Genomic DNA, 19,571 nt, shown 5'->3' on the forward strand with positions numbered 1-19,571 from the left:
GTAGGACTCTAATGAGTAATGGGTGGAAGTACTACGAAATGATATAAGGTTGTTAATTAGGCTAGCGAGTCATTTAATCACTGTCTTCAAGTCTTTTATTTAGTGCAACGTGGTCGGGGGGCCTTGTTACGATATTAGTTATCCAGGGAAGGTTTTCTATTCCTTATGGATAAGTTTTCCGTATAGCTGGGGGTTAGAGCACTGTGTATGAGGTTTTTTCTCAATAATAAGACACGTTTGGTTTATAGATCCATAATAATATTATTATATTAAAAATAATACTTTACTAATGTAGATGGCTGTTAATAAGTGTATTTGGTGATTTCGCTCCTGTTGATGGTGACTGTTGAACTAACTGCTGTGTGCCTGTGTGCCATTTTAATAATAAGTAATTATGTGCATAGGTAGAAAAGTGTTGAGTGTGTATATTATGTATTGGTCAATCATATAGTGTGTGTTAAGTGTGGGTATAATATTTATATGTATATATACATAAGGTGTAACGAATGTTACATTAGGTTACCCGGGATATTGACAGATGATAAATTGGAGAATGAGGGATTTTTATGGTGATCTAAGCGAATGTTGAAACGTTTTTAATGAGTTTTGCTAGCTCAGAGACATATGGTATTTAAGATCGGAATAGAAGTGTGATTTGAAACATAGAATGGCGTTTTCAAAATATGAATTGGGTAGGTATCCAACTATATATTATATTCTCTCTTTTGGAAAGTTGTCTGGCTACATTGCATTTTGTTCGTTGTCCAAGATATATTCGACGTATCCAATATTTATGCATTCGTTCGGTTACAAATAAACATCAAATTTTCGTCGTCAATAAAGTTAATATTATTACCAATATTATTCTCTCGTACAAGAATAATTATTTTAGTGTTCCTTTACATAACAATAAATGATAATATTTCAATTTATTTTCTAAAAACGCGATTTAAAAACAGATAAAATTAATTTCGGTTTTAAAGTAACTCGAACGAGAACCCACATTATTAGTGAGTAATGCAATGACAATAATAGATATCTAGAATGTGCTTTCGAAAAATAAATATCAAAGGAAGTGTTTAATAGGTAGGTACTCTTAAAAAGCAATATATTTGATTCTGAATCGATGTAATGAATGTTAGGTATTATATTGGTTCCACTATGGTCAATGATATGAGTTTTTAAATATATTTTTTTAGTTTTACATCAAAACATTCTAAAACTTAATCATTTTTGAGACTTAAAATGTCTCAAAATATTTATATCAAACAAATTAAAAATTTCCCAACATCTTGGATCATTTTAGGTATTTATAAACATTTAAAATGTTTGATTAATTTTACTATATAATTAGTATATTTCCATTTCTGTAAAGATAAATTAAAAAGATCAAAAATAGGTACGTACATACAGTCATCTTTTTTCATATAGGTAAGTGTTTGGAGTTCAGATTTTCCCTTAATAGGACAGGTTTAATGAAGGATAACGTTTATAGTAAATTTTAGGCATAAACAATATCTTAGCATTTGAAACTTTTCATCACTATTTATATCATTATTTAAGAATATTTTACGATATTTTGAATATATTTAGAATAGCTTTAAGATAATTATATCATGGACTTTTTAACACCGTTAAACACGCTTGTACCTACCTATTGACTTAATATAGTAGCTAGTAGTTATATTAATTTAATTAGGTAGGTATATTAAAATATAGGTGATTTGTTTTTTGCATAGGCATCACTATTATTTTTCTTGTCATGTTATTATATTTTATTATTAAAATATTGTTTTTTTCTGCAAAACAAATACATTTCATACTAGTTTGTTATATAACATTATAAATACAATAAAAAACAATATTTTTATATAAATTATCGATTGATTTATATTTAAAAAAATTACGGTATAGGTAATTAATACTATAATAATACACATATCTACGTTCGTGCTATCATATATTTACACTGAATAATAAATATGCCATAAGGATTCAGAGTGCAAGACGGAACATAATCGGAAGCACAGTCATATCTTAATGACCATGCAATCATGCGCGACCAGAATACAGTATAGGTACCTTATTTTTTATCATTAAACATTAGCAATACTTACGCCTACATGGCTAGATTAGATTAGGTTAGATTTAAATATTATATTTTTTATAGTTTAATTAGATTACACATTTACACTAGGTATAATATAGTAAATTTATTAAATATACAATAATAATTTAAAATGTTTTTATAAATAATAATTATAAATTGCAGCAGTATATACAATTAAATGTATAGATATGGTTATAATTTACCTAAACATTTGCATGTTACATGACAATATAAATTTTAAAAGCATTCTTTCAATCAAAATACCTGACTTTCAGATTAAATGCATATTATTAACTTTTGAAATTTAGTGGAGTTACATACGATTATTATGTTTTAATTTATATAAATTGAATTTAGTTAATTAATAATTTACAATAATAACACTATAGATAACACTAATCAAGTTCCTAGATATACACGTGATGTGAACGACTTATTTACCCATCATAATAAATAGATAAATGCATAATACACGTGTAATACAATAATGTTGTATACCTACTAATTAAATAGTTTTTGAAATTATTTTATTAGTAAACAATAAATTAGTTTTATAAATATTTTAGATAGTACATTGCTCTTATTATTATTATTACCTATTATTTTGATACAATATAATACAGTACATTTATATATAAAAAAAAAAAAACATTGTTTTCAAAGCAAAAAAAATTAGTTCTGCCGCGATGATGTCATGGCCGTAATTGGTAAAATGTTTCTCTTCTGCACTGAATCTTTCAACGTATTTCCATACTGAACAGTAGACGAAACGATATCTTTCATTCTTCTAACTATACCGCCATGGTTTTGTGGTGGAAGTTCTTTTTGATCTGTTTTTACACAAACTGCGACAGAAATACATTCATTTTAGACAAATACGCAAATATAATAGGTACGTACAACATAGGTACACATTTTATCATATAGGTAGTAGATACCTATTACCTATACTTTTAAGACAATCAATATAAAAAGATAAAATAAGATAATATAAATTTAATTTGATAACCACCATTTTATTGTGAAGATAGGTGGATACAGATGTACATGGCGGTGATCGTTTAGGCGAAAAGGTAATCATTTTGGTCAAAAGATTAATAATTTTGGCTTTTGGCTTTTAGATGACTATCATTTATATCGTTTAGGTGAATAAAACCATTTTTACCTGTGTAAAAATATGGTGACATGATACGAACGTTATTAAAATTATAGAGTCCATCAGATAATAATTGATAATATTTAGGCATTCAGACGACTATTATGAAAACAATTCGGCACTATACTATTACATCTTTAATTTTTAAAACTTAATTGTTCACTTTTGGTAACTCATATAAAGTCATAATTCACCACAATCAATGGGTAGGTGATGAATATTTTTAATATTTGAAATAATTTTAATTGTTAGTTATTTACATTGTACTATACATCGTAAACCATGAGTTAAATATAGAGCATAAAAAAAAGATGTGATAGATAAATGAATTATTTTGCTTACTAAATACCGTCATGAGCCACGGGTTGTTTAGTTGGGTTTAGTTAGATTTAGTTAGATTAGCTGGTATTGGTTAGTATAAACATTGATTATAGAATAGACAGATAGCCCATGCAATGTTAATATTTGGTGACCATGCGTAGGATGCAACCACTATGGAGCGCTAGTGTAGTTGGGATGCAAGGAGGTGGTACCCCCATCATAGATGTTTGCCATGGATATGCGGGGAAGGGAAGAGGTGGCTTATCGCGAAGTGCCGATCTAAAAATAGAGTAATAATAAGAAACTGAAGATATACTGAAATGATTGGAAATAATAATTTTATTATATTATCATTTATTACTATCTTGTTCATTGTGGAACAACCGCTTTCCGAATTTTCTTGTTTTTTGAGTTTTTAGTTGCATTTGCATTTACAATTAAAAATTCTTAAACATGTCTGGAAATAAATGCCAATATTTAAATTGTGGAAAATCAAAGAAAATGTTTCCAAATTTAAAAATGTATCGTTTTCCAAAAGATGATAGAAAAGAAGTATGGATAATACATTCAGGTGAGTAATTAATTTTAAATTTTAATTTTTCTGTACCATTGCGAATATTTATAATTTTTTTTACACATATTTTTTTATATCTACACAGGAAACACAAGTTTGTTTTCTGTTGATCCAGATAAACTCCACAATAGGTACATTTGTCAAGAACATTTCCCACCCGAAAGCTTTGTACAAAATTTTACTCAAAATCGTTTGATAGATACTGCTATTCCCTATAATTATCAATCTAAAACACAGCCATCTACATCATCAGGCATTAACCAGAATGATGAATCTCAGCAGGAGTATAATATAATGTCAACCCCAACTAAAACATATACACACTCAAAACCAGACATGGTAGAGTTAGTTTTTCCGAGCCCCCCTTCAACTTTTTCTACACCTCAAAAAATTAAAATAACAAATATAATTGACATGCCTAGCCCAAATTTAAAAAGGAAATCTGATTTGATAGAAATAGATACACCTAGAAAAATCAATTTAAAACAAAAATTAAAACTAAAAAACAAATTAATTCATAATAAAATAACTCAAATTTCAAAATTAAAAAAAAGAGTCAAAACTTTTAAAACACATAATAATGCTAAGAATTTAATAAATATGCATAACTTTCCATCAATTAATTCTAAGGCAATGGTAACGATGCAATTAAAAGATAGGAGTCGTCCGTGGACATTAAATGAAAAAAATTTAGCTTTAAACTTATATTATAAATCACCAACAGCATATAAATTTTTACGTTCACAAAAAGTTAATTTACCTGGGCCATCAACTATTCGTCGTTGGATTGGTCAATCAAAATTCTTACCAGGTTTTAGTAAATTATTTTTCAGTCATATACAAAAAAAATTTGAGTCATCTGATTATAAAGAAAAAGCTTGCACTGTTTGTTTTGATGAAATGTATATAAAAGAATTTATAGAATATTCCAAAGAATTTGATTTTATTGAAGGTTTTGAAGATTTAGGTCATTATGGGAGGACCAATAAAAGTGCTAACTGTGTTTTAGTATTTATGGCTCGAGGTATTTACTCTACATGGAAATTTCCAATTGCATATTTTCTTGTTCATTCTGGAGTTAACAAAACAATTTTAAAAAATTTAATAATTGATGTTTTACAAAAGTTATTTGAGGTTGGGTTGTGTCCCAAAATTATAGTTTGCGATCAAGGCACAAACAACCAAAGCACTTTAAAATCATTAAATATTTCAGAAGATAATCCATTTTTTTTTATCAACAACAATAAAATTTTTTCTTTGTTTGATGTTCCTCATTTACTTAAAAGTATTAGAAATAATTTAATTAATGCCTGTTATATAAAAGATAATAAAATAATCTCATTTGATGATATAAAAAAAACATATGAGTTGGACAAACAAAATCATAAAAGTAAGTCTCTCATCAAAATAACAGATGCACATATTTACCCTAATTCTTTTCAAAAAATGTGTGTTAAATTAGCAGTACAATTATTAAGCAATTCCATGGCCGCAGCAATCCGAACTTGTATACAAACAGGACAACTTCAAAGTAACACTTCATCGAATACTGCAGATTTTATTGAGTTTATTAATAACTTATTTGATTGTTTAAATAGTAAATCTTTATATAGTCATAATCCATACCTCTGTGCATTAACTGATCTAGGTACTGTAAAAAAATTTTTAATAGAAGCTTCACAATACTTCACAAATTTACAAAAATTAAAAAAAGGAAAATTATCTCAACCTCCCTGTTTTAAAGGGCTTACACAGACCATTAAAGGTGTATTGCAATTTTTTGAAGCAGAGAAATCTAATGATATTGTATTTTTAATGACTAATCGTTTAAATCAGGATGTTTTAGAAAACCTCTTTAGTATTTTTCGACAAAATGGTGGTTATAACAAAAACCCAACAGCTAGAACAATCAGAACTTCCATAAGAAGTAATTGTATTTTTTCTTTATGTACATCAAAAGCGACAAATTGTGAGGAAACCCAAGAAGATGATAATCCAATTATAATTGACCCAGTTAGTTCACTAAATAAAATAAATTTTAACAGTTCAAAATTATCATCTGATTCCGACACAGAATGTAATTCTAATTTATCTCTCTGTTTTTTTTCATCTGACGAGGACTCAAATAATACTGATAGTAATATTGATGTCACTTTAGAAGACTGTTCTGTAACATATTTCGCAGGATATTTGGGCTATAAATGTATGAAAAAATTTAATTGTAACCAATGTCAACTTGAACTATTTGTTGATAAAAACTTAAATGATAAAAAGCAGTTGCATCTTCTTAATAAAAATTATACTTCAATTGATAATGAAAGTGGACTTAAAGCACCATCAAATAGTTTAAATAATGTAGTAAATAAAATTTTAAATATTTTTGAAAGCAATTATAAAAACTATTTGCATAAAAAGAAAATAAAATTTCAACTAATTGAGCGCTTAAAAAATAATAATACAATTAAAAAATGGCTTGATGAATCATTGACAAACTGCATAGATCATAAAATGTACATAATTGAACAACTTTTAATTTGTAAAATATTTAATAAAACAAAATTATTTTCAACTACCACAAAATTAGCAAAACTTTCTAAATTAAAAATATTAAACCATATTTAAATAAATTAAATACATTTTTTCTTGTTCTGACCTTGTACCTATTTGCATAAAACAATATAGAAGCAGTCTTAACTGTCCTTTTTAGGACAATTCACATCAACTACATTAAATAGTTCTTTTCAGGACTAAGGATCAATTACATTAAATAGTTCTTTTCAGGACTTTGCTTTGATTTTTAAATAGTTCTTTTCAGGACTATTTGCATCAATTACATTAAACTGTCTTTTTTAGGACAATTCACATCAACTACATTAAACAGTTCTTTTCAGGATTAAGCATTGATTTTTATTATATTAAACAGTTCTTTTCAGGACTTAGCATTAAATTTTTAAATAGTCTTTTTTAAGACTATTTGTTTCATTTTTATTAAACGGTTCTTTTCAGAACCAACAAACATCACAATTTACTTTTATTCTAATAATTATGCTTCAATATAAATGTATAAATGTATTTTACCCTTATTTTGTGTTTTTTTAATAATAAAGACAATTTTTTTATTCTTTAAACCTAGTATTTTATTTCTAATCCAGTTTAGCAATCTTGGTATATCTTCACTTAGAATCGTTTTTCATCATATTATATAGACTTATAGTTGGTTTCTAAACTTAACACATTCAGTATGTACTTATAATAACAAAACACAACTATTATTTTATTTATAAATTATATTAATAATTTAATTATGTATATTATTTGTTGTTATTGAGTTTTTATTCATTTTAAAATTTGAACACAAAAATACAAAACAATGTATTTTATAAAGTATGAAAATACAATAAAATTAAAAATTACAATATGGTTAAAGATTTGCTTTATTTTTAAAAATGGTAAATCTAGTATAGTATGTAATGTTCAATTAAATATTTCCGCCCAAAGCAGATTTTACTGAATCGTAACATTCCAAACATCCAAACAAAATTGATCTTTCGTAATGAAATTAATTAATTGTTGCTTTCTGTAGTAGAATTCGGCATAAAAATTAACAATTTTGTGAATATACTATTTAGCGATTGTGGCAATCATAGCGCAATGCTCAGAAAATAATAAATATAGGTTTATCCATGATAAAGTCATTAATAGGCTTATCGCTTTTTCTGTCACTACCTCAAACCGGTCTAGGAATAATATTATATTATTCGCCGTCAGTAGTAATAATATAAAATTAATTCATACAACGCTACCTACCGGCAGCTATCATAATTAAAATTGTAGTCGCCGAAAATCCCTATAGCATGGTCTATCTGTCTATTCTATAATCAATGGTATAAATTAAATTAAAATTAATTCGATAAAAGCAACGCCATCTACTGCCACCAAATCATTTCGAACTCTAACGCGTAGAAAAGAAATGGTCATCACAACTGCTCAATTTCTTAGTTAGATAGCGCTGGTAATGTACATTTAGGCAAACCTCCATCTGGTTACTTCTTACTTTCTTAGTAAAACCTATTGAGGGCTCCAGCCTCCAACTGCAAAATGCTTGTACTAGTAGCGTCAATCAATAAAATATATGATAAGAGAACATTTTTTGAATCGATACTTAAGTTTAAACTTAGAAGTTTATATAAAGTGAAATATACATTATAAATTCCAAAAGTATAGTAAAATGCTCGAAAAACCACAAACACGTCTTTTTGTCTGTTTTGATGTATAGGATTTCGTTCTTTAAAAGCATTTCCGAATACTTTCCCAAAAATAAAAAATTTTGAATTAGAATCTGAGCTCTAATTATAGGTAGGTACCTATTTAATGTTTAGTTGAAAAGAGTTGAACATATTGGTCCACTACCGTCTATCAAGGTGTTGTAAATTATCAAAAATAATAATATTACACCAGTAGGATTAATTTTTTGGAGACTAGGCACTCATAATATTGTTTTATATTCCCAACAAGTAACCATATATTTATATGTATTATATACATTTATAAATATATACTGACATACTGCTATATACACATAATACATAATATTTTATTTTAACTTTTCAACTTTTGTTATTTATTTAAATAATAAGATATAATAATTTTAAAACTTACCTAAATATGATGTCAATAGATCATTGACTACTTTAGGTTGCTCTTGATGGGGAAAGTGCGATGCATTGTCAATTATTCTTACAGTTGGTGTTTTTAAGAATTCTGTTGATTTTATAAAACTCTCCATTTGCACACTTACATCTTTACTACCAGTGATAAGTAAACACGGAACTTGAAGCATGCCTTCTTCTTTATTTGATGAATCATTATTACTTCGCGGTTCGATTCTATAGAATGGTAAGTTTCTAAAATAATTTATAGCACCCGTCCAATCCTCTAAAAATACACAACAATTTGAATAAGCTAGACTAGTATAGACTGTTCGAATAATATTAATGTTTAATTGTATTCAAAATGCGAAGATTTAATTGACGTTTTAAATTGAAGTCTACAAAACTGTCAAAACTAATGAGTAATAACCATCGTTATTTGTATAAAATTCTTATCACCTGTTCTTGAAAATGTATATTTATATGCGTCAATGTAAGATAAGTCATCGCTTTGCTTATTCTTAGATAGATGTTGATAACACTGGTTGATTATTTTTAGATCACTTTGCAAAGCATCCATTTCCGGTAAATATGGAAGTTGACTGAAGCAAATCCAACTATAATATAGCAAAAATAAATTTCTGGATAAAAGCATCGACTAATACTTATAATTACTTTTTAGTTTTTTACATAATATTCAGTAATGAGTTATTTTGGTTGACTTAAAAATTTACTTTGGCTATATTTAGGCTAATGTAGTAAAATGCTAAACCTTCTACCTAGAAAAATATTTAATCTTTAACCATACATAATATATTAATATTATTTTACTCATTAGTCATTAATTCATTATATTGTATAGATCGTAAATAAAATGTTTAAAAAAAAAAACCATACATACGATTTGATAAAGACCTACCTACATATTATTGCAATTGTGTCTATTAAACCTGTTGTATTATTATATTATAACATTTATAAGTTATAACCTATATATATTAAAACTTGTTCTGAAATAAGATTAAAAATGTAAATATGTAGTTGAATCATTGTCATCGATTCAAATTTCAAACCCTTATTTTTTTCAGCAATAATGTTTTTTATTTTAGTTGTAGGTATACTGATCAATTTTAAGCACTTGAAGAATCTTAAGACTCGTTGATATACGTATATATATATACACACACATATATATATATAACTTTCGTCTATATAGATATATAGTTAATGAATTAAAGGTAGTATATCGTAAACATTTGCGTGATTACTGATTAGGTATGTTAGAATATTTAGTATCAGTTGTGATTAAAAAAAATAAACAACGAACTTATCAATCGATAATTAAACGTAGGTGTCAAACTCAGGACGTGCTAAGACTAATCTATAAAAGATCTAAATGGTTCCCTTTTTTCAGATTTTTTAATCACATTTCATTTTATACTCACGAATATAACTCAGAAATTATGTTATATTTCTGGCCTTTTCGGAAAAACTTACTTTTTGTTAAAGAAACTTGACGGTGGTAAGTACTCCCAGTGGACATTAGGATGTGGACATGAAATGGCTACAAATTTTGATACACAGTTGGGCCACAGATGTGCCAGATACCAGCCCAATAAAGCGCCCAAATCGTGACCAATTACGTGACATTTGTTAAGGTTGTCCACTCCAAGCATTGATAAAAACACAGTTAGCTCGTTGACCAGATTTTCAACTCGATAACTTTTGCGTGCTGACGGTTTATCTGAGTCACCAAAACCTTTAAGGTCTACAGCAATTACACTGAAATACAATAACTCTGAATTAAAAAATATGTATATAATTTATTGCATGGTACCAATAACACCACATCTTTAATTTTGAACTTAGATCAGTATAAAAGTATACTACATATTATTATTTAATATAACACATTTGAACTAAATTAATACTTTTTAGTAATTTATCTACTAATCTAAATTATTATAGGAATTTTAAAATGTTAGTACAGTATAAAGTTATTAAAATTTAGGTGATCGTGTATAAAAATAGTAGTAACGACTAAAACTAAAAAAAATAATATAAATCGTTTATATTAAAATATCATTAGGTATATTATGACGGTTGACTAACCCATATTTAGTGCAATATTATTTTATGAACATTTTTATTTCATAATTTTCAGATTTAGGTTACCTTCAGATTACCCATTAGATTATTATAATAAAGGCACAATTTCAATTGAAACATATATATATATATCATTAATAATAATACCAAAGTTTACATAGGATTTATTCTTATTTCATCTGAACGCAAATTTGTCAAGCTGTGCGTTGTTCAGAGAATAAAATGAGTAAACTGATACAGTGATACATAATTTTTATCAGTTACAAACTTTGTGAGTGACAAATATAAATAGGTATAGGCAAACATATTGTAACTACTTACTACCATCGCCGACGGAAGGACAGGGCAGAAGAGGCAGCTGCACAGGGCCCCGACATTTTAGGGTCCCCACGCCTTTCATCGCATTTGACGATTCGCACTACTGTGGACGGCCACCGCGCAAGCCATTTTCGACGCCTGTCGACGAGCGCTCATCGACACAGCACGACTATCGCGTTATCTACGCCTCAGCACCGACACGTCAAATGTCGCTGTGGCAGCTGTCCTCGAACAAAACGTCAGCAGTCAGTGGCAGCCACTGAGTTTTTTCTCGGAAAAATTATTTCCCGCCGAACAAAACACAACACGTACGACAAAGAATTTCTCGCCACGTATTTGGACGCGCGACATTTCGTCCATCACACATCGAAGGTCGCCTCACGACATTACGAACGGGTCACGAGTCGCTCACTTACATGTTTACGTTCAAGGCGGATCATCGACCGCGCGACACTCGACAGGTACGATAAATTTTGTTTTTGTCTCGATTCATATACAGATCAACGGCGTCGAACGAATTTCGAGCAAGCTCGAATTATCGCTGATAATACAACAAGTTTGTTGCAGACGCGCACCTTTCTGAACGGCGCGTGTTGTATACTCGGATTATGCCACGGGCAGCGCGCGCATGTTCGTCCCGGCGATACCCGAAAGAAGAACAGGACTACTTGAGTTGACGTCGACGGATTGGCCTGCGTACGCGCGTGTTGTCGGCAAGTGGATCCTCTCGTGCGATGAATGCTGATTTGAGTCGATTGATGAAAGTTCGAGTATAGGATCTGTTCAAATTACTGTTGAATGCTGTCGGTGATGAAGAGTAATTTTAACAGATCCTATACTCGAACATTCGGCGTGGTGATGACGTCGGGCACGCCGAACCGTGCTATCCAGTTCGTTATATTAAGAGCTGCGCGACTGCATAGGCGACATATAATTCTCTATTAACCACGCCTCTGTCTAGCACGTGAATCGATGAACGACGGTCAGTAATAGGTACTGGACGGCGGTAATGGCCTAACCTAGACGACGACGTGAATGTGACCGAAGCGTCGCTCATAGGGAGTGTAAGGTGTGATGTTGGACGTCGTGTGTTTGCAGTGTGCATACTTATTGGCAGGTTGGCACGGTTCGCAGGTTCGAATCCATCGCGAGATTTCTCGATCTACGTCCAGCCAGCAATACCCCGCGGTTTGATGAGACGAAGATTGGCGTGGCGACTGAAGTGGGTTTGACCGTGAAACTAGTTGAAAACTCGTAGAAGATGCCCACCGACCTGAGCAGGGTCAGTCATGTTTTTGGGCGCCCGGGAATTGGGCCACATTTTAACTACCCGTTTCGTATAAAATATTTGTTTACATTTTACTATTACCCGGAGATTGGGCCACAAATTAAATCTATATTTTTAAAGTGTAACCGGAGATCGTCCATAAAAGTATAGCACACAAATTATACTATTAATACGAATATATAATGTTTATTAACTAATTATTATTGTTTAAACATATAAAAATACAATTCGTCAAATAATTAATATTTTTTTCAGATACTTCCATACAGATTTAACTAATTTAATTTACAACAAGGTCCATAAAATTAGTCAAATATGAAATAATTTTTATAAAGAATGCCAATACTCATTTTACAAATATAATATAAAGACCATAAAGTTAGTCAAAAAATAAATAATATGAAAAAAAATATTTTCTAATAGGTACATAAAAATATAATACAAAGGCTGTCTGGCCCACGCGTAATAACAATATACACAAAACGCATTTACGCAGAATCATTTTTTCTATATTTTTTAGAAATCGTATATAGAGTAAAATCATCCATTATACAAAAAAGATAAATAATAATATTTTTGAGGGAATGACATATCGATTTTATATTTTATTGTTATTTGACTTTGTATTTGACTTTCAAAATAAACAAAATAATGTTGTAAATTCATAAAAAAAATGATTCTTCGCAAATGCGTTTTGTTTATGTTGCGCGTGGACCGCAGAGAGAGAGAAAAATAGTGCGCTGGCATTCTCTTAAATATTATTTTATTACAATTTAAAATGTAATAGTGGCCCAATCACCGGTCCTACCTGTAATAAATATAAAATTTTAGTGGCCTAATTACCGAATTACCTTTGGAAAAAAAGGTGAATTGTGGCCCATGCAATACCCGGGCGCCCATCATGTTTTTGTCCAGATCTACGCGGTCAGACCGCCGCTCCAACCACGTTACGGGGGCCCACTCATCGTAATCGGACGTTCAAGGTGAAACGCGATCTGTCCACGTTGTGGATTTTCATCAATCGACTCAAAACAGCATTCATCGCACGGGAGGATCAACTTGCCACAACACGCGTCTGCAGGCCTGCAATCCGTCGACGACAACTCAAGTAGTCCTGCTCTTCTTTCGGGTGAGGGGAGGATAAGTCGCGGTATCACCACTTACCTACATCAACGCAATATTGTACCAACCAAATTTCGCCCCGTTCTTTTTTTTCTATTCGTTACCGACCGACGAGCCTGTTCACGCGAACAGTCGCGCACGACTCCTTCTCTTCGCTACAGACCTCGATCAACTGCTCAAGAACATAATATTTGCGCGGTTCTCGTGGTCTTTTCGTGCATCGAATTTGTATTTTCATTTTTATCGACTAACTCGTTTAAATTTTTATTCTCGAAACGTCCGGTCATCAGTACAACTTTAGTTCATCCGCTCACGCACGCCTGACGATTGACGTTCTCAATCTATACTCACAAGTCACAATATAGAATTTGTTATCGAAATTTGTTGTTTGTATGATGAAAATTATTTCTGTCGACACACGCATGCCCAACACCCGTATACATAAGCGTCGATTTTATTTTATTTTTTGTAGTTTGCCCGCGTGCTGTTCTCCATCTGTTTGGAGTCGAACGATAAGTTGCGTATAAGTGTAGTCGTGTATTCAATTGCTGTCTGCTCTTATAGTAGCCCCTGCCTTCCACGCTTACCAAAGAATTTACGATAATGATCGACGAACGTAGTGTTATCAGCTGATAATTAGAATATAATATTATAAATCATTATCTGCAGATACGTACCTTGTAAATATTAGTTATAATAAACAAAAAAATTATTAAATCAAATAATTTGTGAATTCTTATTTTAACAAATATCTAATCTTAATATCAATAATAATTTTGTTGACCCAATATTAACAATGATATTATTAATTTAATCTATATTTTGTGTTAAAATTACCGGTATATTTTGTTCAGTAATGGTATAAAATTATAAACTTAAACTATATTAATAATGCACATTTCATAAAGAATTTTCATTAGGTACACATATGTCATATATATATATAAGTATATATTAGTTATACTAAATTGAACGCATTAAACATAATATATAATATATTGATAAATTTAATATTTAATAAACACGAGCTTATCAAGAATAAGCACTTCACAATAGAGATACCTAGATGTTTAGATATCTTATAATAGGTAAGAGGTAAGTATATAATTTAATTTCAGTAAAATGTTTTCTATCTCTTATATAAAATTAACTAGGAAACGTGTTATCTATTCAAATATATAAATGAGTTAAAATGACCTTGTATTATACAAAATATGTCTGTACCTACATAACAAAAAAATGTGTTAAAAATATATTAGTATAGTATAGTGTAATATACGTGTACTGTGTAGTTATAATTTTATAAATTAATTTGGGCTTTTAAATTTTAAATAATCTATTTACAGCAACGAACTCATAAGATATGCTCAGCACCCCTAATTCCAGATTGAGATTACTGCAGCTTCAGTAAATAAAATATTATATCTAACAGGTGATATTTTATATTACTGTCGTTATGTAATTATGCTTTATGTTTTATAAGTCATGTTTAAAAAATGCCTCCCTACCATAGTCCAAATAGGTATAGAAATTATTTATTAGTTACTTACCGAAAATACTTCGACAAGGTAGGCATTTGATGATGCCAACTAATCCAACATGATGGAAATCCGTGTAGCAAAAGAACGATTGTACCTTTGGGGTCACCACATTCTACGTAATGAAATTTAACACCCTAAAAAAATGTAATAGCCGTAGTTATAGCCATAAATCATAATAGATACATGAATTTAAAATATAATAATTTTACTAAAAACAAAACATGATTTAAATTAATACGATTTGTGTAAATTATAAAACGTAATAAAAATGATTTCCCAAAATCATAATGCTGTTACATAACAGATTAATAATATTATATTATAGAAAATAATTAATTTTAAAAACCATTTTTCTAAATTTCGAAAATTAACATTAGCAAAATAGCCAATATCTGGTAAAATAACATTTAGGTATGATAATAGATGATGATAAAAGAAAATATTTATAATAAATAATATTTTTAAATTTTAGGATTGATCAATATTTGATATTACCTATATTATTAGCATAATATTCCTAATTTGTATAAGTTCTACACTTATAATAATGTACATTGTTAATTTATTGTTGTCATACAATGATATGCTTGATGCACTGCTTTCAGAATTGTAAGTGATATATTGTATATTTGAACGAATAATCAAATGTTAAATATACTAATTTTTAGGGTTATTGTGGTACTATAATCAATAATGTACCAATCCAAGTGTAGACTGTTGTAGAAATAATGCAATAAACGAGGACTGTTTAGGTATTATGTAAGACTTGGAAGTTGTAGAAATTGCATATTATATTGTAATATTGTATGCTCTCAGTTTATAGCAGACCAAGCTAGAAATCCGAACTATATACAATGACGAGATAAAAAATTTAAAATGCATATTTTGTATAAATTTTAACTGAAAAAGTGCATATTTCATTGATTTTATACGCGTATTATGCAAATATTTTATATTTTTTCTTTTTTATACTTAACCTCCATATTTCAATTAATATCGAATATAAAACTCAAAATTATCAAAGAAGGTATTTATTATCATAATCACAGTCAAAAATTAAATAACGACGTAATATATGCATTCAATCTATCACACTAATATGTCAAAATACTTATTTGTACTTTGTAGTGGTATTAATTGTTGTCCATAAGTTTTCATAAATATATTTATGGTTTCTTCGTTTATCATTAGTTTATATTTTGTTGTATACACCGACCAGTTATACAATTTTAATAGTTATAAATAATTTTCATGTATATTATTAATTTATTAACAAAATCAAATGTAATTTCTTTTTGCATATTATATTTAAAAATTTTAATGCATATAGGTATTTGTAATTTTTTCGTGCATATTATTCCGAGCCATTATAGTATATAATATGCAATTAATTTTATACCTATAATGACTTCACAATTCACAAATTCACAATTAGCCCACTATTATAATAAACCGAGTACTCTATATATAAATATTATATTTTAATAGAAGTGTAATAAGTAATCTGTAAACAAGTAAACATTCGAACAATTTACAACCCGTGCGACTGTTACAGTGTAGAATGGAATACAGATGTATATCGACTATTAGTATTATATAGGTACCTAATACAGTATTATAGTTAATACCACTAATATTTCCCATAAATATGTTTAAGGTTTTTTATTATAATTTAAAAAATTCCAAGTATATTACTTAACATGGTTTGAAAATTAAATAAAGTATATAAAGTAATAAATTATGGTTTCTGAAAAACAACCCACACACCACAAATCAAATAAATACTGCTAAAACTATACCAAAGTTTGATTATTATCATTTGAAAATACCATTGGTTAGTGTTTAACTAAATCAATTACTATAATAAGTCACAGAAAAACCTATACAAGATATTATATTAATCTTAATAATAGAAACATTTTCAAAATTTTTTTTATATTATAATGAAATTATTGCCATACTTGAAAGTTGAAACAAGAAAAAAACTTTCAAAATATAGGTACAATTTAATATTTATATTAGCATAATGCATAAATTATTATTGTAACTTTTAAGCATAATATAATATATACCTATTGAATTTATAATTTAGAACTTAAAAGTAAAGTAACATAATATATAGGCGTAGACATAAAGAAGAAAGCCGATGATAAAAAAAACGCGTGTGTTGGCAATTTTTGAGGTGACTTATCTATACATCACCGAAAACAAAAATAATCGTTTATTAATAAGTATAAGTATAAGCTAGGTATATTATAATAATATTGTTTTATGACTTATAACTTATGATGAGTTATAACTTTATGAGATACGACAAGGACGCAGGTTTAAATTCCGACTGTACTTTCTTTGAATTTTCTAATACATTATATAGTATTTGTTCTGCGCTCATAACATATTTTATCTAATACCTACATAATATCGTTCATTAAAAATTTAAAAAACTTAAAAATGACATTTTTTCCTTTTCATAACGTTTATTTTACTTAATACCTATATTATTTTTATTACGTAAATGACGGCAGGTGCATAAGGTTTGAACTTTGAATTTGAAGAGCGAAATTCTCGTATTGTGCCGACCGATATTGAGGTAATGAGATATAATATGCAGATATTTTTCAACGCGCGAGTAACGCATATGTTATATATAGATATCATCATGCATCAATCACGATAACGAAAAACTACATAGATGTAAATGATTCAAAGAGATGTTTGCTCAACATATTATGATGTCAAACACATCTTCTATAATGTATAATTGTTTTGAAGTTTTGTAACATTATTGGCACATTAAATACGCTGCAATAATTTCAACTTATGAGTTAGAGGACATAATGTTATGTATATATAGTTAGGTATATAATATTTTATTATGATATTTCAGTAACATGGAACCTTGACTTTGACGTACGAGTGGGTACCGTAAACCGTGGTAGACAGACACGGTGGCGGACGGTCCCTGAGCGCCAGGCGGGTGGTCTTGCCACTGGCAGTGGCGACGGTGGTAGCAGTGGCGACGGCGTCATCGTCAGAGGTCTCAGTGCCGGCCTCTCGGTCGTCGCCATCAGTGTCGTCTTCGTGGCCGCCGCCGTTCGAAAAGAGCGGGCTGATGGTACGGACGACCGCGTTCTTGACGACGATCCACGAACCCCAGATCACTGAGAAAGCCAACATTTTCATCGACTCGGCCGCCGAAATGGACACCACATTGTCGCGGCCTCCGACTAGCACGGCCATCGCGGTGAACTCAAGCTAGATGTGGCCACCTGAATTTATTATTATATACGATGACGTGTAGTTAGTATAGAGTTCGAAGGTGAGCACCGATAATAACTATGTAATGAATAATAGCACGGCGTTTTCAATAGAACACACCGAAATTGTATAAAACGACTAAAAACTAAAACCAAACCGATTTCTGTAAATAATGATATTGTGTTGGATATACACTGTATTATCTATATTGTATGATAGTGCCCGTGACGAGAAACGCGTTTTTATTATCACGGCACCCGAAACGATTTAATAATCCATAATTGTGTTGAAGACGATATTATTTTGTTATTATATCGTAGCACGCGGCACCACAATGACCACGCGCACAAAACGTAATTTACCTGTTGTTACGTATTACAAAAATTATTTAAACGATCGCACGAGTGGCGTGACGGTAACTGAGCTGTGAACAACGATCGGTCCAGACGGTGGCGACCCAGACAAAGTGGTACGCCATTGCTGGTTCAGACGGTTCAGCACTTTGGTCTCGGGCACGCCGTGTGTGTGCGTGTACAAAAGTGTGCGATAACGGCTGAGAGTGTGAGTCGGGTGGACTTTGACGTTCGGGATAAAGCATAATATACGATTACAATAATAAATATGTTCCTATACCTATAATATATCAAATTAAATTGATTGTTATTACTGTTATTATTATGTTGTTAATCAACAACTACGAAAACTCATTTAATTAATAACATTTCACGAAGAAACCTATCATATAATATTATAGTTTTTTTTTATTTATTTATTTTTATTAACTATCCCGCGTGGCAATATAGGCCATTAGGAATAGTTATTCTTAATAGCTTTTTAACCGTGGGAGTTGGTACTCTAAGTTAGAAACACGTATGATGTGTGGCAAGCATAGGCACGATAGGGAGGGCTTTAGGGGCTAAGTTACCAAAACATTTCCTGAATGTTGCTATTTAAGCTTATACGATATTATTTAATTTGGGTTTTAGCCCCCTCTCCCCGAATTCAAACACTATTTGCGCCTATGGTGGCAAAGCTTTTGCCACTAACAAAGTAACAATCCGGGTGGTCGCCTCTCACCTATCCGAGAACTAGTCAGCACTGAATACTCTGAATCATGTTGCGTGA

The 19,571-nt window shown here is 29.9% G+C and overlaps 2 protein-coding genes across 2 annotated transcripts; one reads left to right on the forward strand and one right to left on the reverse strand.

Annotated features, from left to right (window-relative positions):
* Positions 1–1,851: 1,851 nt before the first annotated feature.
* On the reverse strand, positions 1,852–18,855 carry LOC107170246 (epoxide hydrolase 4-like). Its single transcript, XM_089222841.1, has 6 exons — positions 18,087–18,855; positions 15,198–15,322; positions 10,308–10,592; positions 9,270–9,427; positions 8,821–9,096; positions 1,852–2,955 (listed from the first exon to the last, which is right to left on the reverse strand). The coding sequence occupies exons 1-6, from the start codon at positions 18,426–18,428 to the stop codon at positions 2,783–2,785; spliced, it is 1,359 nt and encodes a 452-aa protein (XP_089078967.1). The 5' UTR covers positions 18,429–18,855; the 3' UTR covers positions 1,852–2,782.
* Positions 3,695–7,289, forward strand: LOC149057385 (uncharacterized). The gene is made up of 2 exons (XM_089222840.1): positions 3,695–4,158; positions 4,247–7,289. Exons 1-2 carry the CDS (start codon positions 4,041–4,043, stop codon positions 6,781–6,783), a joined length of 2,655 nt encoding a protein of 884 aa, XP_089078966.1. The 5' UTR covers positions 3,695–4,040; the 3' UTR covers positions 6,784–7,289.
* Positions 18,856–19,571: the final 716 nt, after the last annotated feature.

This window comes from Diuraphis noxia, unplaced genomic scaffold (assembly GCF_037042655.1).
Source record: "Diuraphis noxia isolate RWA-SAM2 unplaced genomic scaffold, SU_Dnox_SAM2 contig0003, whole genome shotgun sequence".
Classification (NCBI taxonomy): Eukaryota; Metazoa; Arthropoda; class Insecta; order Hemiptera; family Aphididae; genus Diuraphis; species Diuraphis noxia.

Excerpts from the sequence above, each read along its gene's own strand:
- LOC149057385 (XM_089222840.1), top strand. The coding sequence starts at position 4,041 with ATGTCTGGAAATAAATGCCAATATTTAAATTGTGGAAAATCAAAGAAA. Across the intron at positions 4,159-4,246 it reads AGTATGGATAATACATTCAG|GAAACACAAGTTTGTTTTCT; the intron begins GTGAGTAATTAA and ends ATATCTACACAG.
- LOC107170246 (XM_089222841.1), bottom strand. The coding sequence starts at position 18,428 with ATGGCCGTGCTAGTCGGAGGCCGCGACAATGTGGTGTCCATTTCGGCG. Across the intron at positions 10,593-15,197 it reads ACCTTGTCGAAGTATTTTCG|TGTAATTGCTGTAGACCTTA; the intron begins GTAAGTAACTAA and ends ATTGTATTTCAG. Across the intron at positions 9,097-9,269 it reads ATATACATTTTCAAGAACAG|AGGATTGGACGGGTGCTATA; the intron begins GTGATAAGAATT and ends GTGTATTTTTAG.